General features: G+C 42.8%; 1 protein-coding gene across 1 annotated transcript in view; it reads left to right on the forward strand.

Moving 5' to 3' along the window:
• Positions 1-24,343, forward strand: part of CACNA2D3 (calcium voltage-gated channel auxiliary subunit alpha2delta 3) — an 858,102-nt gene that overhangs the window by 7,688 nt on the left and 826,071 nt on the right. Inside the window, exons 2-4 of the mRNA XM_044675448.1 lie at positions 1,248-1,286; positions 2,592-2,740; positions 3,216-3,332. Of these exons, the coding sequence (XP_044531383.1) occupies positions 1,248-1,286; positions 2,592-2,740; positions 3,216-3,332 (305 nt within the window). The remainder of the gene's footprint in view (positions 1-1,247; positions 1,287-2,591; positions 2,741-3,215; positions 3,333-24,343) is intronic.

A 24,343-nucleotide genomic window follows, 5' to 3' on the forward strand; every position in this document is an offset into this window, starting at 1 on the left:
GAGAGAAAGAGAGAGAGAGAGAGAGAGAGAGAGAGAGAGAGAGAGAGAGAGAGAGAGAGAGAGAGAGAGAGAGAGAGAAGGCTTCTTGCTTTGTTTCAACAAAGGCAGCTCTTTGAGATTTACTAGGTTGCCTGCCAGGTACAAGTTGCTTTGGGGAGAACAAGTGACTGAACTTGATTACTTCTAGTCAAAAATAATTTTGGAAAAAGGCAAAGAGAAAAAAGTGCAGAGATGTTCATTTGCAGTCTTGTTGTATAATTAGAACTAAATTAATTGACAGCCTTTTAGTGGAGAAATGCAAGAGAGGAATAATAGGCCCACATTGAAAATAGAGTTCTTCCCCTTCTCTGTGAAGCTAAGGGTTCATTTTTGAAACTCATTTTTTTTTCTTGCTTATCTCAATCCTGTGGACCATTTTAGGTTACTGAACTGGTAAAAGACAGAGATCATTCCACCAACACCAGCAATATTAAATTGGTCGCATTAACATCTTTGTTATTGACTCTCTTTTCAACAAAAGAAAAAAAAATCATTTTTCTTGCAGTTGCAATTCGGTTTTACATACAGATGCCACCTTCATTCATTAGCCATTCTACCATCGTTAAAGGACCCTGGGGATCTGGGGCTCCAAAGAGCTTCACTGTTATTTGAACCTGAAGAAAATCCCCATGGGCTGCCAGCCTCAGTTTGTTTATTTTTTTTAAACCCTTAACTTCTGTGTATTGGCTCCTAGGTGGAAGTGTGGTCAGGGTGGGCAATGGGGGTCAAGTGACTTGCCCAGGGTCATACAGTTGGGAAGTGTCTGAGGTCAGATTTGAACCCATGACCTCCCTGACTCTCAATCCACTGAGCTACCCAGCTGCCCCCAGCCTCAGTTTATGCTTCTGGGCCAGACAACAGAAGACAATACTAATTCATCTGTAATGTGGGGGACAGTTTTCACAAACAGGCTGGTCAGCTCAGTAGAGTTCAAGAAGGGCAGGGAATGGCCTCATGTCAATAAGCTGACCAATTCTTTTATCTTCTCTCCCTTGTTAACCCAGCATTAGAGTTTCTGTTCATATAATTTTAGAATAAGTCTCAACATTTGTACATCATTTGCGTAACTGAGAAGTCATCCCTCCTCCCCAGGGAAATGCCTAATCCAAGGAAATACTGTGTCAATATAAAATGTAATGCTACTTTTCTATTCAAATAGGGTCAATAAATCCAGGTTCTAAAACATATGATGTTCTGATTTGTTTTAGTTCGTCGCTACGTTTTTATAAAGAAACCCCTTGATGAAGGTACAGATAGCAATTAGCAATCTTCTAACAGAGAGAAAATGTCAATTAAAATATTCCATTGTCTAATGGACCTTCCATCTCATCCAGTGATGTAGCCCATCCGATTTCCTTCCAGTAGTGTGTCAGCTCCTCGCAGGCAGGGGCTGGTTTTTGTTTGTGTCTTTGCATGTTTTATAGCACCTAGAACCAAGTTCTTATTCAGGTATTCAGTTGTATCTGACTCTTCTTGACCTGCCAGGCCCCTTCTGTCCTCCACTGTCTCTCAAAGTCTGGTCAAGCTCATGCTCGTTGCTGCCATGACACTCTCTGTCCATCCCATCCTCCGACGTTCCCTTCTCCTTTTGCCTTCAATCTTTCCCAACGTCGGGGCCTTTGCCAGGGACTTCTGTCTTCTCCTTGTGTGGCCAAAGTATTTAAGCTTCAGCTTTAGTATTTGTCCTGGAACAAAGGGAGTATCTGATAAAGGCTTGTTGAATTCAGTTGAAAATTGAATTATTATAGGAATTAGAATTTTTTGAAGAAAACAATGGGCCCAATCAGGTCCTGAAGGCTGCATCTAGCATGCTAAAAGGAGATAAGACAAAGCCTCTAAGAGAGAGGTTGGACATCAGAGCCAGCATAAGATAGTTGATAGGCAAGCCAGGAAATCAGAAAGACACGAGTTCAGGTTTTGCGTTGGATACATCTTGACGGTATGTCTCTGAGTAAGTCATTCGACTTCTAAGTGCCCCAGGCAATACCATAAGACAATTAATTTTGTCCCTTTTAGTTAAGAACTCTTCTTCCTCTTTTTTTTTAATTCCCCAAGGCCTAGCGTATTGCTGAGACACAGCAAGCACTTAATAAATGCTTACTGATGGGGGCTTGCAGAGAATTGCTTCCACATAGGGAATCCCCCACACTAAACAAATTATAGGTTCAAAATGAAGATAAGGAAATTCAAAAGAGGTGTCCATTCTTGCCTGCCCCTCTCAGGAAAGGGTTGGAAGATCACTTTTCTTTATTACTTACTGCCATTGGCGAGCTTTTCCTGACATTTGTAAGTTGTCTCCGTCTTGAAACTGTTATGGAATTCCGATGGTGCCATTTGCAATTTCCCAAGTGTCCTTCCTTATGGTCTCCTTCCTTCCCCATCTTAGGGCAGAGCTCCTCGAGGGATTTAGGAACAAGGACAGCAAATGAGTATCCTGGAATGTTAACTTTGGGAACGGAGGAAGGGGACAGACACAACGAAATAGCTTTAGGGTCTATTCCTGCTATGCATTCAAAACATACATGATGGCCCATGCCTGGATCTGTGCCCAGAAAATGACAGAACAGCTTTCACATCGCTGCTTCACCTGTTTGTAGTAAGGCATATTTCTGAGTATGAAGAAACCAAGGGCCGTTGTGGCATCATCTATAGAGCTGGCCTTAGGTCAGGGAGGAAACCCTTCAACGATTTAGGCAAACCTGTAAGACTCTAAATGACAGACAGTTGCTGATGTAGCTCATCATGGCATCCTGCATGTAGAGCTGGAAGAAATCTCAAAGACTCCTTAGTACAATCCTTTCATTTACAAATTGGGAAACCGAGGCACATGGAAATGACATTGTTTTTTCCCAAGGTCACCAAATGATGCCCTGTTTCAGGGTCAGAGGGAGATGTTTGAATCTAGCCTGTTATGTCTGGAATCACTGTTCTTTTTTATAGTATCAGGTTTTTAATCAGTGGACTAAGTTTCCACACCTGGAGTCCCCCCACACCAACGGAAACAGAATTCTACATTAGTTAGAAGAATCCAATGTGAAAAACAAAAGGCTGTATTAAAGTGTCTTTCATGAAAGTGGATGGATTCTTTCGAAAGCCAAACCATTCAAAATCATTTTGAGATAACGCGACCAAAGTTCTTGCAGTCGTGCCTTTAACACCTCTTGACTTCTTTGCAGAAATACAAAGAGTACGAGAAGGATGTGGCAATAGAAGAAATCGATGGCCTCCAGTTGGTGAAAAAGCTGGCAAAGAACATGGAGGAGATGTTCCATAAGAAGTCGGAAGCTGTCAGGGTGAGTATCTGGCCTTGGTTTTCTTTTTTGGCTTTTTGAAGGAAATGTAAGTGACGTCCTTCTTTTTTATTTTGTTCAAGTAAGAACCATAAACAGAGGTGTGCTGGTCAATGTTTAATAACTAGCTCTTTAGGGAAAAATATGCATGACACCTTTTTTTGGGTTTAAACTCCATTATTAACTTTTTGTCCATTATCCTCTTTAGGCTAGACAATCAGCAAACAATATATTTTCATGATCATCTGGAAAATGGGTACTTTGCTGCATGGTACAATGGACCGGGAAATAGAGATCCTTGGGCTTGCATTTCTGACCCTCACCCTTTCTAGCTATGTAACCTCTAGATTTTTCTGAGCCTCAGTTTTCTCATCAGTAAATTGGGAACAGTAACTGCTTTATCTACCTAGCAGCATTGTTAGAAGGAAAATATATAGGAGATCATAAAATACAAAATAAATAGGAATTGTTTTGATTGCTTTGCTTGTTTTGAGTGCTTTTATAGAGCGCTGAGCTCAAGGACAAGGCCACAAATCTGTCTTTTGCTCTATGTCATGATACAAGGCTCCAGGAGTGCCAGGAGCTCGAATCCAAAACAGACAAGAGGTAGAGCAACAGAATGGAAAATATGTTGAGTCTTCATAGTCATAGGTCAACAACTGGAAGGAAAGTCAGTCCAACCTCTTCATTGGATAGTTAAAGAAACTGAGGAACAGAAGGGTAAAGTAATTTGCTTCAGCTTATTCAAGGAAGAAGGGCAATAGAAGGAAGTAGAACCCTCCTCTAGTAACTGCTGACTGACATTAGCTCTGCTGCCAGTGTTCTCTCCACTATAATACTCTACAGTCAAAAGGAACAAAGGAGAAAGTCCTGGTTTAGTAGTCACAGAACCCAGGTTCCAATTTTACTTCTGCTACATTTCCCTTATGTGATCTGGAACAAATGACTTAATCTTCTTTGGCTCCATTTTCCTCATTTATCAATGGAAGGGGTTGAATTCCATGACTTTGGACATCCTTTCTCCCTCTAAACCCATGATCCCAAGATGGAGTCATGGAAATGATATTAGAAAGAATGGATCTGTGGCCACAACCAAGAAGGACAAGAAACAACCTTGAACTAATTCCTAGAGGAAGCTGGCGGGAGGCTCCTTTAACCATTCACTGTCCCCTTTTTCTGGCTTTTCCAGCAATACTTAAGTAAGTAAAGTTTAGAGTATTAGAGAAACATAAAGTGGATGCTTCCAAGCATGCTTACCTCCCTTTTGGATGACAAAAGGGAGGTTTTGTTATTGGTCAATTGTTTCATTGGGAACTTTCTATTCTGGCCACTGGTCATGCTGTAAGTACCTCGAACCAAAAGCTTAAAAAGAGATGGGGCCATCAAGGCTCTCCTCCATTGTAGAGCTTTCAGAGGGAGTGATAGATCCTGGCTCTAAAGGCAGGAAAGTGGGGTTCCGTTTCTGGACAGTATGGAGATATATCCCTGTAGCCCATTTTCTCCTCTCCTTTTGTCCTATAAAGAGATCTCCAGTGATTTCCAACCTGCCCCCTCTCCAAGCTTCTCTCCTCTGCTTTTTCTTGGTGGACTAGCCTCTCATTTTTGACAAACAATAATCATCCTTACTCCCTCCTAGCAAAAACATCTCATCTTTCCTCCATTGACTAATTGGCTTAGAGTTGGGCAGGACCCCAGAGGTCATGTAGTTCAACGTCCAGTAGTTGGCAGTCCAGTGATGCTTAATGACATGATTAATTCAACAGGAAGAGCTCTAAAGTTGGAACTCAAACCCCAGGGCTATGATTTGAGATATGGCATGCTTTCTACTACACCCCATTGCTCCTAGTCCCAAGTGCACTCTAGTCTTTGGGGTCTATAGCAGTATACTCTGCTCCCAACTCAGAACCAATAGCCACTTACATTTTTGCCTCACAGGTTTTTTTTTTAATTTAAAGGAGGGGTCTTTTTTGATGATAATATTAATGGATTTTTAATCTTCATGGCTCTCAGCCTTTTTGTAAACTGTGTGAATCCATAGCCTGGACACTAAAGGGATGGAGTTCCTAATTAAACAAATGGCAAGAAAGGTCTTGAATGAAGACCTAGAGATGGGGAAGAGGGAGCAACTTATGAACCTTTGTTGTTTGGGAGCCTTTAAATCTAATAGATGTCTTATGGTTGGGGGCTTGAGTGAACAGGGGGTGGGTTTAACAGATTTAAGAGGCCAATTAAAGAACCTCTGCTTTTTTTCTGAATAAATCTGTGAGTTAGGTTCAAAGAGTTTTGCTTGGTGATAGATGCTACATGGCTTTGGAGAATAAAATAAAACTCCTTTCTTGTTTGCAAAATGGCCCCAGGATGGAGTCAGCTAGGGTTTCATGAAGCCCATTTTCTAAAATACTGCCTATGGAATTCCGAGAACAGATGTTGGTGTTGGGAAAGCTAATGTACCCAATCCCTCTGGTACATTGTTGGATAGGTTTTGCTTTTCTTAAGCTCTTTAAGGGGAAAAAAAATCACCAAAGCAAGTCAGAGTTTTGTTTGGAAACAGCTGCAAAGTTGGGATGGTGCTTAGTTTGCACTGTGAGCTGTACAGACCCACTGGAAACAGTTACCAGACCTGTGGTCACCCAGAATGTTGTTAGGGGACCTCGGAAAGGTCTATTTAGATGCTTGTTTCACTTGGGACAGAAGGAGGAAAGAAAATCATTAATTTTTCCTACCATAAAATATGCTCCTTAAATAAGAACAATTGCCAGGAGGTCTGCCAAGCTTTCAAAACCCCTTTGGCTTGGTTCTGGGTACACCAAAAGGCTGGGAGGTTTAGTTAAAATTATGTTGGAGGCACCACTAAGGCCCTTTTCCCACTTGCAGCCCCTCTGAAAGATAGTTCAAAGATCTGATGTCCAGTCTTAAAATGCTTCCGGCTGGTATTCTAGATGACAGAATAGAATGGGACTTTTGAAGTCACCTGGTCTACCCCTTTCATATTCCAAACAAGAAAACTGGAGCTGAGTAAACAATTGGTGCCCGAGGACACCCAGTGGACCATTAGCTCAATCCTAGGCACTGTCCAATTCGGTCAGTGGAAATACTATTACAGAGAAGACATTAACATCTGCTTTGCTACTACTGTACACGATGGACAATGGGACCTCTCCATCTGATCTGCCGCTGAAACCTTCCATGTGTTGTCTTCCCCAGGAGCCTGGGAGCTCCTTAAGAGCAGTGAATGTCTGCTTTTTCTATTTCTAACCCCAGAATTTAGCAGAGTGGTTTGCTCATGCCAAGTCTAATAGATGTCCTATGGTTGGGGGCTAGAGTGAGCAGGGGGTGGGTTTAATAGATTTAAAAGGCCAATGAAAGAACCCTTTCTTTTTTCTGGATAAATCTGTGAGGTAGGTTCATTGAATCTTGGTTGGTGATGGATGCTACGTGGCTCTTGGAGTTTTGTTTGGAAGCAGCTACAAGGTTGGATCGTGCTTTGTTTACACTATGAACCATATAAACCCATTGGAAATAGTTACCAGACCTTTGGTCACCTAGAATGCTGTTAGGGGACCTCTGAAAGGTCTCTTTAGAGGCTTATTTGATCTGAGGCAGAGGGAGAAAAAATGCTTTATTCATTTAATGAAGATTTGAACTCAGCACCTTTGATTCTAAAGCAGGTGTTCTTTGCACAAAATCCATCTCAAAGACTTACAAGTTTGTACAAACAAACAAACAAACAGACAAATGAATGAATGACCAAATAAATAAATAAATGAATTAATGAATGAATAAATGGTGGGGATCCCAAGTGATGCTGTGGCAGGATCTTGATCCTTGAAGTAGGGTCTTCAACCACTCTTTAATCACTGCACTTTTGCCCAAGGAGCTCTAAGAAAGATACCTGCTTCCACGCCCGAAGACATGTTTAAAGGACACCTGGGTCCCTTCACGTTGATGATTAAAGTCCCTACCTGCGCCCGTGAAATATTCTGAAGAATGAGCAGCCGGTAATGGGAGCAATCCAGGGAGCTTCAGTTACAAAAAATAATCGTGAATCTGTGAAGTCCATGATCAGACAAAAAACCCCAACAGACATGCAGAGAGTCATGCTGTTAGGCAGGTCCTTGGAAAAGCCACCCCCAGCCACCCCCCTCTTTGATGGCCATTAATCAGAATCGAGCCTTTATTCTCATCTGCTCGGGCTTCATTTCCTGTTGTTTTTTCCCCTTCTTCGTCCTTTTGCCCAGTGATTAGTTGATTCAGAGCGATTCTCTCATCCTCACCCACTCTTTGAATTACTCTTCAGCCCGTAATTATCCTATCACAGAAAGGCCTCTTTTCCTGCTGTCAGATGTTGGCGGTAAATGGGAAGCCTGAAGTGCGGGGCCATCACGTAACCTTTGTCATCGGGACGGTAATGGCCGCGGGGAGACTTTATTTTTTCATGCTGACAAATTGCAAATAGCCGGAGCTCTAATAATTTCCATTAACATAATGGTGCTGTCATGGGGGACGCGCCTTCACTAATATTTCCTGCCTATTTTGGATGCCGTCGATGGCCTACATAATTGTCTGGTGCTTCTCTCTGAGCTTCGCCGTATCCGATTTTTAACTGGAGCTTCCATTGGGACAGAGGCAGGCAGCGAGCTGGCTCTTTGTTTCTGCGCCGAAAGGCGGCCCGTGAAAGACTGCGGGCGAGTTTTTAAAAAGCGTATTTAAGCTGCCGAAGCCCTGGATTAATTTGACGAGGCGCTTTGGCTCATTGTGAAGGCCCTCCGTTGGAAAAGAAGACGGAACTGGGGTTTATTAGCCTTTTCAGGTATTTCCCCCATGCTTTGTTTGACTCATGGGGAATGGTTTGGGCCAATTCCGAAGACACTCATTAAGTGCTTGCTGTATACCAGACAACGTGCTGAGCACCCAAAGATTCAAAGCCAGAACCGTCCTTGCCCAGAAGGATCTTATACTCTCCTGAGGGGAAACACCTACTGGGTGCCAAGCCCTGCAGCTACGGGCGCAAAGATAATGCGCTCTTTGCTCTTCCGAGCTCTCATTCCGATGTGGGAGAGAGAACACACGGAGCGTTTGTGTTACGAGAGATGGACCGTCCCCCGATTGCGGGGCGCAGCGGCCAAGCGGGGGGCCAGGCCTCTTCCTTCATGGCGCTCCACTGAGAAGATAATACCCGTTTTTGATGTTGAAACATTCGCTAGAGCCAAAGATGTTGGTGCCCAGAAGCTTAGCTCTTGGTCCTCCATAGCTGTGACTGTAACGCCTGGAGGTGCCCCGGCCAGGTGGGGACGGCTTCCCAGGAGGAGGCTATGGGGGGCCGTTCCTGAGGTTTTGGGGTGCAGGCTCTGAGCAGAGGTAGGAGTCAAGGTCGTGACGGCCCTTGGGCTTGCCTGTTCCATGCCCTCTCCACTCCCTCTCTCCCTTCCGTCTGTCTTTCTGTGTCTCTGTAGGTCTCTCCCTCTCTCCCTTCCGTCTCTCTGTCTTTCTGTGTCTCTGTAGGTCTCTCCCTCTCTCCCTTCCATTTTCCTTCACTGTTTCAGCTGTGCTCCTTGCCTGTCCCATGTGGCAGTTGGCTGACCCCATCTCCGTAGGAATTGTCTTCCACAATACGGGAGAGAGGACACCCAGAACGTCTCTGCTAGGCGTGACGTGGCCCAGCAGAGGGTCAGGAGAGTTGGGTTAGAAGCAGTAATGGCGGTCGGGGTGGCAGGTTCTTGTTAATCTCCCTGGTAGTGGCTCAGTGGGTGGTGAGGAGGAAAGGGGCCTCCTCTCTCTAATGGCTTCTCCACTTACTAATGACCATATCATAATGGGCCAGGCTGGAAGCAGGGCCCCTGGTTGGGGGAATGTTGCCATTTCCAAGGCTCTGGGGCTCAGAGTTCCTACGTGTCTCCATCAGGGTCTAAGAAAGATGGTGGTGACGGAGGCGTAACTAGCCACACGCAGCTGTTTCCTGTCCCTCTCTCAGGGTGTTGCTATTTCAGCTAGGTGGGCTGCCCAGTAGGAGGGCTTTCAGGAGGCAGACACGAGGACCGCTATCTCAGCACCGGGATGGGCTGTGCAATTGCCCAGAGACAGGAGATGGAGTATCAAGGTTCAGCTGGAATATGGAAGGAGGAAGATGTTATGGGAAATTGGAAGCGGTACCAGCTCTGTAGTCAGAGATCTTGGGTTCGATACTGGGCTCTGCTTTGTTGTTCTTTAGTCAGTCAGCCAATCATATCTAATTCTTGGTGACTCCCTTGAGGATTTTCCTGGCAAAGATACTGGAGTGGTTTGCCATTTCCTTCTTCAACACATTTTACAGGCGAGAGAACTAAAGCAAAACAGGGTTAAGTGACTTGCCCAAGATCACACAGGTCAAAAGTGTCCAGGCCCTGCTACTTACAGCCTATTTACTTTACATTTCTGGACCTCAGTTTCCTTATGCATCCAAGAAAGGGTTGGGACAAATGACCTCTGTGTTGTGTTCCAGCCCTAAATCTGATCAGGCTTCTTAGAGGTCTAACCACAGAAGGAGAGAACCGGGACAAGACAGTAGAGTTTGATAACATAGTTATTGTGGGGCAGAAATAATATCATTATCTTGAGGCAGCTAGATGGCCCAATGGATGGAGTGTGACCTCCTAAGACCCGAGTTTGGATTCTGCCACAAACATTTAGCCTCTGTGTTGCCCTGGAGAAGGATCTCTATGTGCTGGCTTCTTCATCTGTGAATTGAGGAGAATTGTAGCACCTGCCTTCCTGGGTTGTTGTGAGGATCGAAAGAGTTAACATAAAGTGTTTTTCAAACCTTAAAATACAGAAATGCCATTCACAATGATAATAATATTAGTAATTATAGCTAATGTTGATATAATGCCCTCTTGTGTGCCAGGCACAATGCTAAGTGCTTTATACAAATATCATCTCATTTGATCCTAGAAGGGAGTTGCTATTATAATCCTATTTTACAGATGAAGAAACTGAGGCAAACAGAGACTAAATGACTTGCCCAATGTCACTCAGTCAGTGACTGAGGCTATATTTAAATTGAAGTTTTCCTGACTCCAGGTCTAGAACTCTATCCATTGTGCAGCCTGACCATAATAAAAAAATAATAAAAACAACAATGATGATGATGACAATGATGATGAAAATAGTGAGCTAGATCTAATACAAAACTAGATTCACAATGCAGATGAAAAAACAATCTGACCTGAATTATGAGATTAAGGCAAATCTAATTAAGTTGTAAGGAAGAGTGTCCCCCTTCTCCTCTTCTTTTTCAGATTGTCTCAGCATTTACCACAAGGCCTTGCCAGGAGTAGACAGTTAATAAATGCTTATTCAATGGAATTGATTGGCTCCTAATGGATGGTCTCAAGGTCACCAGACTGGCTTCCCAACTTCTGATTGCTTTGCAGGGCCCAAGAGGAATAAAGATGCATCATCAGCTAATTTATCTTCCCCCTCCTAGACAAGACCACAGTCAGGGCAAGGTCACTGAGTAGATGCTGCCATCTTTTATCCATCTCATTGTTTAAATCCCCTCCAATTTAATTACTCTTCCTGGTGGAAGGGAGGGACTACATCTCAAGAATGTTCTGGCCCTTTTGGAGGTGGTGGCCATTATCATCATCAAAACAATGAGCATTTCTCTAGGCCTTTAAAGCTTGCAAAGCACTTGACATGCATGGTCTCCTACAATCCTCCCAACAATCCCATTTTACCAATGAGGTAACTGAGGCAGACTCAGGTTGGATGACTTCCTCCAGAGTCCCCTAGCTAGAAGATGCCCAAGAGGTGAGTCTGCTCACTTCAAGTCCAGTGTGGATAATACTGTCCTACTTGCCTGTTTCTTCAGAGCTGGAAAATTTTGGTGATTCCTCCCCCTTAAGAGAAACGCTGAAAATATATTTAAAAAGGTCACTCATGAAGAAGTTATATTTAAATAAGAGAATTGCAGATTGTCCTAGCCAGGAGATACTCCATTAGCTATGGAATCAAAGCTTGGCTAAAAAAAGAGCCTTTCTTGGGACATTCTGGAACTGCATCCTTCTAATCTTGCTTTGATCCTCTTCTGTGAGGGGGGAACTGGAAGACCCCCGTGGCAGCCCATTCCAGTGACCTACTGCTCTCATTGCTGGTGAATTAGCCGACATCTGCTTCAGGGTGAAGTAGGTTAACTCTCCCCCCAAATTCCAGCCCTTCAGATACTTGCAGTCTAGTATGGTCCTCCTGAGTCTTCTCTTCCTAAGCATTCCCAAGTCCCTCACCCAATTCTTGTATGAGTTAGCTATTATTTTCCTTTTTGTTCTGATTGCCTTTCTCTGGGCGGCGTGCCAGTTCAATTGCAGAATCATAGAGCTAGAGCAAGCAGAGGCCTTAGAGATAGATCCTCAACTTTACAGAAGAGGAAATCAAGGCTCACAGACTGTGTGACCTGCCTGAGGTCACTGGGGATGTAAGTGTCAAAAGCCAGGTCTGCATCCCTGAGTCGGCATCCTGTGCCTGCCCCCGGGTCCTTCCTTCCCTTTCTACAAGGCTTCCTGACCAAGGGGCTCTTCCTACTGTGCTCTGACCAGGGCTGTCCTTTACCCTCATTCCTGGAAACTTTATATCTTGATGCAGACAAAAAAAAATCTTTGTAAACTTTGGATTCAATGCATTTAGAAGTGACCGGAGGTTTATAACTGTAAATTAACTTAATCCCGTCCTATTTTCTTCTCGATTTACATTGATAAAATGATAAATTGGATACTTTTGAAAGGGGAATTTGCTTAAAAAGAAAGAAAAAAAATCCTCTTTTTGTGTGGAAGTTCAAGAGAGGCTAGAATTTTTATGAAGAATTTTTTCTTTCTCTAGCTACCTGCTGTTCATTGTGAACCTGATTCCCATCCCAGCAGTCCTGGGAAAAGTAATGGCTGTTGTACAGTAATTCAATTTCAGGCTTTTTACGCATGGGTTCACCAATTGGGCTTTATCAGGAGAAGCCGGTTCTTTAAAGCCTTTTATCATGAAATTCCACATGCAAGAGGACATTTGTCCTAGGTGACAAATATTAGTATTTGCATTTACTACACACATTTACCATCACAAAAATGGATTTTTGCCCCAACACAGATGAGATTTACACCAATCCTTGAAAAAACTAGAAGATGTCACTAACCAGGTTCTCTCTGTGTGTATTCTATGTGACATTCTGCAGAGATCCCTGCATAATGCTTATTATGGAAATGCATGGAGATATAGATAGGAGCATGTTCTGGGATTAAGAATGTAGTATGGGGGTTAGAATGATGGACTCACATAGGAAGAAATGCTCTAAATCACTCTTGATTAGAAAAATGCAAATTAAAACAACTCGGATGCACCACCTTATACTTAGCAGATTGGCCAATATGACAGAAAAAGGAAAACGATAAATATTGGAGAGGGTGCTGGTAAATTGGGACTCTAATGCACTGTTGGTGGAGTTGTCATCTGATCCAACCATTTTGGAGAGCAATTTGACACAATGCCCAAAGGGCTCTAAAATTGCATCCCCTTACTAGATCTATAATGTAAAGAGATCCAAAAAAGGGAAAAGGACCCATTTGTACAGATATTTATTGCAGCTTTTTTTTGTGCTAGCAAAGAGTTGCTTTTTTTTTTCATAAAGACCTATGATTTTACCTACAAAAGAACTACTATAGAGTTCATAATATCAATGCAGACAAGCACCTCTTTTTGCAGTTTATAGGTTTAGAAAGTTGCTTGAGGTCCTGAGAGTTTAGATTACTTGTTCAAGTTGACACGTGTCAGAGATAAAACTTGAACTCTTCTTCCAAACTCAGAATTCTATTCACTATCTACATCTATTTAAAACTTAAAGTCTCAAAATGACTATGTAGCAACCAGTCTGGGCCAATTCCACCGAACTGCATAAACATGGGCAAGATGGGACCCTGGAAGAATGGTTGCTACTTCAGGTTCTATAGAGTTACTCTGGGGTGAGTTATCTGAATACTGTTGTCCAAGAGTTCTCATCAGTGTGCTTCCTAATAACAATTAGCCATTAGATTCTGTTTGCTACTTATTTAAAAGCCATGGCAAAAACCATACTTATTAAACATTTTCCTTAGAACCTTTGGGTCACTTAATCACAAATACACACAGAATCCTTTTGGTTCACTTTGTCACAAATATACAGAGAAGCCATTTTGAGAGAACAATATGATTGTTTGGGGTGGTGGGGCACATGTATAGGAAATTTATGGCCGAGGCAACTCAGATTTTTGTAACCGCGTCAACTTGATGGATGCCCTTTCTCTCTCTTCCCATGCTTCTGGAAGGTCAAAGCGTGGCGTGGGCTTCATTGTAATGAATAAATAACTCCATTGGTCACCTGGGCTAGCCTTTAGAAGGGTCCTGCTTCTAGGATGGAGAATTTGATCTGCTACTGGGCTGGCTCTTTATCTGGTTTGTTTGCTGCAGAGTTTAGACAGGCAGATTTTTTAGCTACCACATTGGTTTCTCATTAGTCATGGCCACTGCTGCATTTGACTTGAGGTCACTCGGTGATTCGGTTGTCGGCTGCATAGCTGGACCAGGCATCCACTGAGCTAGCTCTTCTTCACAGGATATGGTATCTCTGACAGAAGAATGTCTCCATGGACTCCACATCATTCCTCTTTGATGATGAAATCTCAATCATTGCCAGCTCTGGTTTGTCTGAATGTGATTGAGCTCTTTTTGTTGGGGGGGTACTAAAGTGTTTTTGTTTTGTTTTGCTTTGTTTTCCATCAGAAGTGCCACTATACTCTCATAAAGGGCAGAAATTTTAATTCTTTAATTTGAAATGATAGGAGATTCTCTTCCTTGATTCTCTCAATGCCTTGGCCTTGAGTTTTGTCACCTCTTTCATAGAAAATGAGAAGGGTCTAGCATCTCCTGTTTGGCCATTTCTTCCTAATACAGAGGTGAGAATGTGTCTGTGAGGGACCCCATCCTTATTTATGGTGAGAGCAGCCCACTGCACTTCCCACATTTCTATTAGGATCATTAGTGTCTAGGGACCAGGGTTTTGGGGCAGTCAATGAACATTCATGATCTTTGATGACTTTGTCATATCAAATTTAGTTCCAATCTCACACCCTTCTAAGACATGGAATACTTGTTTGATGCATACAAGTGAAATCATGTCACAAAAAAATTACCAAACACACACTCTGTGTCAGGCACTGTTCTAAGTGCTTGGAATACCAAGAAAGACAAACATAGTCTCTGCCTTCCAGCCTTTCATAATGACCTTTACATTTTCTTACTTTAATTTTTACTCCATGGGACCTTCAACTTTGCCAAAGTCTACAAGGCTGAAGCCTTACATTGAATCTAAGTCAGTTCTGGTCATGGGCTTCTCCCGTATTGTAATGCTTGGCTTTGTCTAGCAATATTGGTTCTTTGCACTCATTCCTGACTTTCAAAGCATTTGTTTTGTACTGAAAATGGAATGGGAAGACTGGTCAAAGCTTCTCTGGTTGCACCTTTCTTACAGATCAAGTAGATTCTTTGTCCAAACACAGATAGCACCAGTGCTATGAAATGAAGATGGGACTATTCTTAGTTATTCCCCAGAACCTTTCATCTAAGATGTAGTTTATGGTAGTTTTATAGTATATAGTTGACTTATGAAATTTGACGTATCCCTATAGGTAGGAAGGAATTCTGAAATAATGTTATGGGTGTGGTCTTTGCATAATTATAGATTAAAATGATTGTTTCATAGAACAACAAAATAACTGTCCTACTGTTTGCCTTCAGGCTAACAAGATGTTTTTCTGGGAGGTGATGCACTGATAAAGGGGAAGTCCAAGTCATGAGAACAAGTAAGGTTGAGTAACTCAAGGTGGCTGTTGGCTGTATGTTATTGTGAGATATCATCACGCAACTTGAAGTTATTCAGGGTTTACCTCGATAGGTAAAAGACAAATTAAAGCATAGGGCAATGTTATCATTAAAATAAATATAGATGGATATTAAAAGAAGTATTAATATTTTAATTAAGGCCATGTTGGTAAAATATAAGATGACCACATGCCTGCTAAGATCTAAATCAAATTGCCTGCCATACCTTCTGCCCACCTGGCTCCCTCGGACCAAAGAGACCGCCTCCAATCACCTCAGGAGTCTTATACTGTTCTTTTATGTAATCACACTTCCTGTCTACCTGCATTACAAGAGGAATCATGGGAAACGTAGTTTCCAAGTCCCCTAAATGTCCACAGGAAGTTTGTCATATATCTAAATATTTAAAACTCAAATGAACCCCCCCAAGCCCTAAAAGAACCCCCCCAATTCCAAATAACACAGCAATATAAGAAAAGCCTCAAGTGAGGATTCTAGATGCAAAGTACCACAGGAAGTCAGAAGAGGACTAAGATTACTTTTTGTTGGGAATAGGGGAAGTGCCTATTTGGGAAATTTGGAAAACTGGATTGTGATTCCTTCCTGCCCCTGATGTTCACACACATAAACAGCGACATAGCCTGGACTTAAAATATATTCCCTCATCACTGGATCCTTGATGAATCTCTGGCTTCATTTATAATATAGTTCTGCTCCTTCTTCCGCTGGAAGCTCTTTCCTGATGCCACTTATTTTTGCTCTCTTCTCTTGAAAATTACTTTGAATTTATTTCTCTATGTACATGCTGTGACCCCTCTGGGAAATATTAAACTCCTTGAGGGCAAGGGCTATTTCATTATTGTCTTTGCATCTTCAGTGCCTAGCATCAGGTCTGGCACAGAGGAGTCACTGAAGAAATCCTGATTAAATGAAATATTTTGTACTTGATCTCTACTAATTGAATAATTAATAATCATAGTAATATGACAGTAATTCAAATAATGAATCCCTCTCTACCCCTAGATATTATTTGCCCCTGTCCTTGTGCCCCTCACCCATCTCCAATCCAGGTTTTCTTTTTTTCTCCTTTCCATTTTACTCATCTTAGCAATAAAGCTTGTAACATATATCCTAGAGGCATCAGTCAGGATTGGAGTCAGAGGAGGTGGGTTCAAATCTTGATTTAGGTCCCTACTACCTGTGGAACCCCAAACAAGTTACCACTTCTCTCTGTGTCTCAGAATCCTCTACAAATTGGGAATAGAGGATGTTGGACTCAGTGGCCTCTGAGATCCCTTCCAACTTTAATACTTCATCCCATGATGTTAGAACTAGATGTCGTCTCTTAATACTTGAAGGAGATTGTTTTCTTTGTAATGAAAATGGGAAATATAGAATTACATCAATGAATGAATCAGAGTTCAACAATTCATTAAACACTTCTAGGCAGTCACTGTTCCTGGTCATATAATGACAAAAATGAAGGTAGTTCTTGCCTTCAGGAAGCTTGTAGTCAATCTTAAAGAAACAACATATAAATAGGGGAGTAAATACAAAGATAAAGTAAAAAACACATTTTCTTTTTTTAAGAGGAAGCATGAAGGAGTTGGAACCAGAGCTCCTCCTTTAAGAAAGTTGCGGATCCCAAGGGGCAGTTGTGAGTTTGGAGTAGGTATGGAGGAAAGCCTGTCCACGAGCAAGAAGATGACTGTCATTTACAGAAAACAAAGCTCATTCTAGAACATATGATCAAAAAGAATTGATGGAATTTCCCTCATTGGTGACAATGATGAAAAAGAGGGAATAACACCACTGGCTTCCATTAAGCCTTAAAGTATACCCTGGTTTTAGACTGGCTACTCCAGATCATTGTTCTCAATCAGGACAACAAGTCTTCTATTGTTGTTTCTCTTGTCCAAGTGACTGATTTCTCCCATTTTCCACTCCTCAAGTGAAGCTGCTTTAATGTGTAGTAAAAAAAGATAGAAAGATTAGCTTCTTAGCCAAAGCAAAATGTCATTTTCAATCTTGCTTCCCATTTTCATTGTGTATTTTATCCTCCACTCTTTTGATTCCATTTTGAATGATTTCCTGTCACTTTCATCGAGGCTGGAGTGAACTGAGCAGTCTAAAGAAGAAAGGCTAATGGCCATGGAGGCCACCTTATAAAATTACTGAGCAGTTTCCTGCCCTTAACCCAAATAGCAATTATATCCCATCAGTACACTACAGTCCGTTTGCTGTCACCAATTGGGCATGGCTGTGCTTTCCAGCTTTGCCCTCTGTAATTAGAACAGCTAGGTGTGTGTATGCAAGCAAAACAAGCCCGTGGCACCTCGCCTGAATTGAGTGGCAGGGGACAAGCCAGCATGGGCATGTTCCCTGAAGGTATGTGGCTCACAATTCTGATTTGCAAGATTTTTAAACAGGCCCTGGTGTTGTTTAAACACCTGACTAGGTGGAAAAATAATGCCACCTAATTTTTCCTACTGCTGGAGGGAAAGAAATTTTAAAAGGTTTGTGGGTGGAAGGAAATTATGGTGAATCAACCAAGTGTCACCATAAATAGCTGCAAATGGCAGAATAAAGCCATAATAATAATAAAAAAAAGCTCCAACTATCCTTGTGCAAATTGCTGGCAACAAATGAAAGGTTTTCGGCAATATTACATATGCATATTTAGTATTTTTAACTAGGAATAGGGATTTTGGGTTTGTTGTGGGCTTAATTTCTTTCTTTCTTTTCTTCTTTTTCCTTCCTTCCTTTTTCTTTTTTTTTTCCTTGCTAGCCACTTTGATCCATTTGCCATATGGATGCAATGAACAGCTGGTCCCTAAATGGAATGAGATTATTTATGTTTCCTAAATTAGGTTATATGGTGAAAATGAAAAGGTAGCGAGTAATTCATAGGCATTCCATCTCCATTGTATTCAGCAGAGGGATGCACAGCCCTTGAGAGCAATCACTGTCTTTGTTAAAAATTAGCCAGTGTGTCAGTGATTGCAGTCCCAGGGAGGGCTGCCTATTGAAACAGACAATGTATCATGCTGTCTAATAACAAGGATAAGGATGAAAAAAAAAACATTTCCTTTTAATTATTGTTTTTGATAGATGTGAAAAAAATAAGGTTGTCCATAGAATCAGGTAGATAATGATGGGAGTGATGATGATGATGATGATGATACTATCATCCACAGATTTGGAAAGCATCCTAATACAAATCTACATGATACACATGAAACCCAGAGCCCATTGCCCCAAGGAAATTATGAAAAGGTTCATCAAAAAGAAGAGAAAAGCTTCAGAGAAATCTTTAGAGTTTATGATAAACAGGTTAAAAATCCACAAAAATATTTCGGGCTAAGTAGGCATCACTTTGCTGAGAAGTACTAGCGGTGAGCAAAAGTCACATGACAAATTATGAATACAAAGCACAAAATTATTTTTCAAATCTAAGTGAAAGTTGTTCTGTATGGAGCCTGCAAAACAGGGAAGATTCAAGGGTGGAATCAAAGGGCCCTGCATGAGTGATAGCCACATGAACTTGATTTATTATTATTATTTTAATTAAGAAGAATGTTTTATTTGTATTTTTATTTTTTGGGGGGAGGGATTCATAGGTGTGATTTATTGGCCCCATTTCTACCTGACTTTGACACAACAGCTACAGAGTAAGAAGAATGTTTTAAATAGATGTGGTTATGCCAAATACTTGTGATTTCTCATTTAAATGGGAAAATGAAGCTTTCGATATATAGAGACTTAGAAGAGGTGCCTGAAGCCATAGGCGAATAGGACGAGGTACATGTTATCCTTACCATTTTTTCTTCTACTAGAAGTGTCCCAGGATGCCAGTGAGCCTGCAGAGGAAGAGCTTAGGCTTTCATTTGACTCCTCAAAGGAGTTATTTTAGCCACCTCTTCAGTGGTCTGTAGAACCTTAAATATAAAGGAAGAAAAGAAGAGGAGCAGCTTATCCCAGGATCATTCCTTTTTGGAACTCCAATCAGGGGAAACATTAGAATGAGGTGAATGTTGATGATTCTGTTGAGAGGAAGCAAGAGGATGAAGATGATGAAAACGGTGATGGCCATGATGGCCTTGAGCCCAAAGACCTGGGTTTGGTTCTGACCTCTTCCACTTACTACCCCTGTCACCTTAGGCAAGTCATTTCATTTCTCTCTCCTTTAGGTTGTTGCTTTCCAAAATGGAAGGAAATATGGAGTTGGGCTGGCTGGCCTCTAAGGTTCCTTCTTCTCCATGTCTGAATCTAAGATCTTGAGAATTCACATTTGAACGTTACTTTTAAAGTTTGCCAAAACCCTTCCCACATAGTTGTGTGTAGTGGGGAGAGTTTAGCCAGGGACTTTGGAAGACCTAGATCTGATTCCTAATGGTGGAATGACTCTGGGCAAGTCTTCAGCCATACAGCATCTTTCAGTGCAATGTATTAAGACTCTAAGTTATAGAGAAGAAACCAATCCTTATTGGTAGTGGGGAATTTCCTCACTGGGTGCTCTCCAGTTGAAATCACAGGTTCCATAAGACACTCCACCCCACCCCCCCCAACACATAACCTTGTGAGATAATTACTACTGATATTATTCATCCCATTTTACAAGTGAGTTAATGGAGGCTGAGAGATCTTAAGTGATTTGCTCAGTGTCACACAGTGTGTAAAGTGGTATTTGAACCCACACTACCAGTATAATTCTGGAACCATTGCCAATTCCTGTTAGACCCATTGAAGTTTACTTTTTTCTATCCGTATGGTGTCCCAGGTATCCCCATCACCAGAAAAGCGCGCCCATCCCAGGACCGACCGGTTATTGCTTTATAGATTTGCAAATCCCAGAAATGAATCAAGGAGAAAACATTCTTCCAGCCTCAGGATAATGCTGTTCGAACTTCAGGTCCAGTGCATAGATTTCCTGTGTGTTTCCTAAAGCATTTTTCCTTGGAGGAAAGGAAGCTTATGAAGAATCCAGCTGCTCCAAGGAGATAAGAGCATGGGTGCTATGGAGTACCTCCCGACAGGCTGGACTGCCTGGGAGTTCTGGCAACTGTTATGTGGTCTGCCATTCTTCAGCCATCCGAGTGGTCAGCTGTCTTGCACACTTGCGTTTTGATGCTCCAGTGGCTGGCTCTGGCAGCTGTCCAAATGGTCCATTATTGTGCCCATTAGGACAGGCTGAAATCATGGGTTTTTTTCACTCTTTCTACAATCAGGCCATTTTGGAATCTGTCCAGGGATGGGCTGTTTTCTGAAAGAGCTTAACTGCAACCACATATGGAAATTTTAGCTTAGTAGCCTGTGGATAGAAATCACCATTTATGGGGAATTTGAGCGAGGATTGACCTGGAGGAAGTTCACTTCAGAGACCTTTTCTTCTTCTTTACCTCTTGGTTGAAGGCATGGAAAATTGGAGCTGGGGCCATCTCATTCTAATCAAAAGGGGGCTCCTCAAGGAGGGAGGCATTCAGTCTCATAAATACAAAAGAGAAGGAAGAGACAAGCGTTTGTTATACCCCTTGTGTCAAACACCGTGCTGGATCTTTTACATATATTATCTCATTTGATCCCCAGAGTGTGCAGATACTATGATCGTTTCCCATTAAAAGGTGAGGTAACTGAGGCAGATGGGAGTTAAATGATTTGCCCATTGTCACAGATCTAGTAAATGTCTGAAGGAAAGGAAAGGAAGAGAATAAATGCCTACTTTGTGTCAGGCACTATGGTAAGCCCTTTACAAATATTATTTTAGTTGATCCTTATAGCAACTCTGCAAGGTAAGCACTACTAGTGTTCTCATTTTATATTTGGATAAACTGAGGCAAAGAAAGGTTAAGAGATTTGCCCAAGGTCATGTTGCTAGAAAATGACTGAGATCTGATTTGAAATTGGGTCTTCCCACTCCAGACCCAGTGTTTTATCCAATATGCTACCTAGAAGGTCCTGTTGGTTCATGGTACAATGGAAAGAAGGTTGAATTTGGAGTCAGAGCCTGCGTTCCAAAACCAGCTCCCCTACTTATCGTTTGTATGACTTGATAGCACTGTTAAGCTCTTTGGGCCTCAGTTTTCCTCCTTGTAAAAGGGAAGGGGTTGGAACAGATGATTCTGAAGGTCTCTCCCAATGCTAGACCTGATATCCAAATGTAATGGAAGCCATCTAAGACAAAACTCCCAGTTGCTTTTGGTTGTAGTTGATCACACTCACAGGCTTAGTGCTAGGACAAGTTGGGGTGAACCCAGCTGTATAGACGCCTGGGCACTGAAGGAAGTTGGACTTTGACCTGATGATGCCATCTGCTCTTTGGCTGTTGAGCGAGAAGAACTCCTGATTCAAAGAACCTTTGAAAAAGAAGAGAAAGATTTCGGCTGGCCTTCTTGTCTTCCCCAGGCGTTCTGTCGCTAAGCTTCCTGGGGAGCTGAGGGGTAGGTGCCGCTCTTCTCCCCTCCCTTTACCCGGGTCACTCCACTAGTCAAGATTACACCACTTTGTGTCTCCCAGTGGTCTAGAGGGTCACCTATGCAGATGCGTAGATGACCTCTTCCTTGGTTTGAAAGGTCTGGAGGTCCTGTTGACTGATGGGATTGACTGGTGGCAAAGGAAGCTTTCAGATCGGAGAAGATATCGGCTGACAAGAGGAAGAATCCGAGAAACTCCTGGGCTTGCGGAAACTAGACGCTTTGAGGGAGACGGTGCTGAGCAGAGGTGACTGCAGGCAGGCGTAGTTGGGAGTCAAGTTACTGAGTCTAAGTCATCATGTCAAGGCACTCGGTGAGTCTCAAAGCTTTCCCTTGGGTGTAGCCATTAAATACTGTTCCCAGAGATGCTTCATTTTATGCATTCAATACCTTTTCTTTGCTTCCTTTGAGGGAGGCAAAATTTAGACTTTAAGTCATGTGTTCCAGGTCTTTCAGGGTGGAGGTTTAGCAGCCAGAGGAGTGTGAGGAAAGGTGAGCCCGTAGCCCCTCTCCTTGGAGGCTAGACTTGCCTGGGAATGGATCTGGGCCAAGCTTTGTGTGCAGGTTCGGTGTAGACGAGACCCTTAGAGCAAGGGAGAATGTGCAGCATCTTTGGACCCAGCAGAAAGTCCCTTATTGGTGGACTATATTTCTTCCCAATGTCAACGAGAACTTAGCCCACATAAGGAGCTTTCTTTTCATGGCCCCCGACATTCAAATGGAGTTCATCGACAGAGGGAATAAGACTCAAGAGCTGCACCTCCCCTTTAATCCCCCAACATGCCAGCTTTCCAGGAAGAATGATGGCTGTGACTTCATCTCCACTGTGGGAAGGGGATGAAAAATGCTCCCGGTTGCCACATTTGAATATAGAACACTTATCTCCCTGCACAGGCAGACCGACATCAGACAAACCACGCTAGGAGAAAAGCACCGTTTATCAAACTTCTCTCCAGAAAAAAAAAAGAAGAAGAAGAAAGAAAGTCTCATGGAGCCTTCATCATCAGCAATGCAAGAAAGTTGGCCGCAGCGGGAAGGAGCCAATAAAGGGGTTATTTCAGAGGAATTAGCAGGAAGAAATTAGCCCCATGCCTCCTACTTTTTGATCACAGTGTGGGATATTAGCATATTTTAAAATTTCCCATTTGCATAGGCAATGATGTTAAATTGGAGCCTCCAGTTGTCTCTCTGATGTTCGTCGGGTGGATACCTGGTGGAAGAACACCCGAATGGGGCCATTTCCAGAACGATTATCTCATCCTCGGACCGACCTCAGAAAACCTTGCACCCGGCTACCCGAAAGTTTACAGAATGAATTCCTTCCCTCCCTTTAAATATTTTATTGACCTGATTCTCGTTTCAGAGGATTAGAACCTGCCTGAGAAAATCATTTTAAAAATCAGCTCCTTTTCACCCTTGTCCCCCGCAGTATTCTCTCTCCGTTGTGACACTCGTTATCCAAGAGAGATCCCTGAGATTTTATGAGTAGATGATTCAAGAAGAGGCTGGATGTGTCCTCACGAGTCATGGTTGTTGAGCGGAGCTGGACGGCTCAGGGGATGGGGTGCCATGCTGACAGTCAGGAAGACTCATGGCCCTGAGTTCAAATCCAGCCTCAGGCAGTTATTAGCTGTGAGATTCTGTGCAAATCATTTAACTCTGTTCGTCCCACTGTAAATAAGTGCTTGTGAGACTGGGGGCCAAATTCCATCACTGATTCCCTCTAGCCCATGTCATCGTGGGCCGGTCAGTAACTGCCACCGAGGAAAAGAGCTCATTAAGGGTGCTCTTATTAAGGTGACTAGAATATAGGCCCCTGGAAGATGGTGGCTGTTTTTGCTATTCTTTGCCTTCTCATTATTTAGTGTGGAGTCTCAAATAAACATTCTGTTTGCCTCAGTTTCCTCATCTGTCAAATGAGCTGGAGAAAGGAATGGCAAACCACTCCAGTATCCTCACCAAGAAAACCCAAATGGATCAGACACAACTGAACAACAACAGCAACAGCAACTGGCACAGAGCAATTGGTCTGTTGGCAAGCATTTATTATTGGCACCTACTCTGGGCGAGGCACTGGTCTAGGCACGGGGGAGTAGTGATACAAAGAATAGCAAAACCCCGGTCCCTGCTCTTGAGGAGCTCTTGTTCCAATGGGGAAACCCCAAGGAAATGACTAAGAGCTTCGAAGTTCTATGGAGAGCAGAGGGGAGGCATTGCCAGCTGGGAGGACTCCTGCAGAAAGTGGATTTGGAGCCGCTTCCCGGAGCCTGGCACAATGGCGGGCACAGAACGAGCTTGTCCCTTCAGTGCTGATGGCAGTGAACTGAAATGAATGGAGTTGGCTGGGTCGTCAGGGCCATTTTTCAGATGGATAAAGGAAGGCAAAGAGGCTGAGGAATCTTCCCCAAAGAAATGCAGCAACACGGAATTTGCAGCTATTCTCAGCAGCCTATTCTTAGCAGCGCTGGTTTCCTCCAAAACTCCTACATGAGGCCTTTACTGATCCCCCTCCCGTGGCTAGTGCCTCCCTCCCAAAATACCTCGTCTTTATTTTTAAGGAGCCTTGCGGTCCACATTCTAGATTCTCTCTCTTCTCAGTCCCATTTTCTAGGGGATCCGGAATGTCAACATGGATGTGGGTGAGCACACGTAAGCGCCTACCCGTGTAAACAG

Source organism: Gracilinanus agilis, chromosome 1 (assembly GCF_016433145.1).
Source record: "Gracilinanus agilis isolate LMUSP501 chromosome 1, AgileGrace, whole genome shotgun sequence".
NCBI classification, from domain to species: Eukaryota; Metazoa; Chordata; class Mammalia; order Didelphimorphia; family Didelphidae; genus Gracilinanus; species Gracilinanus agilis.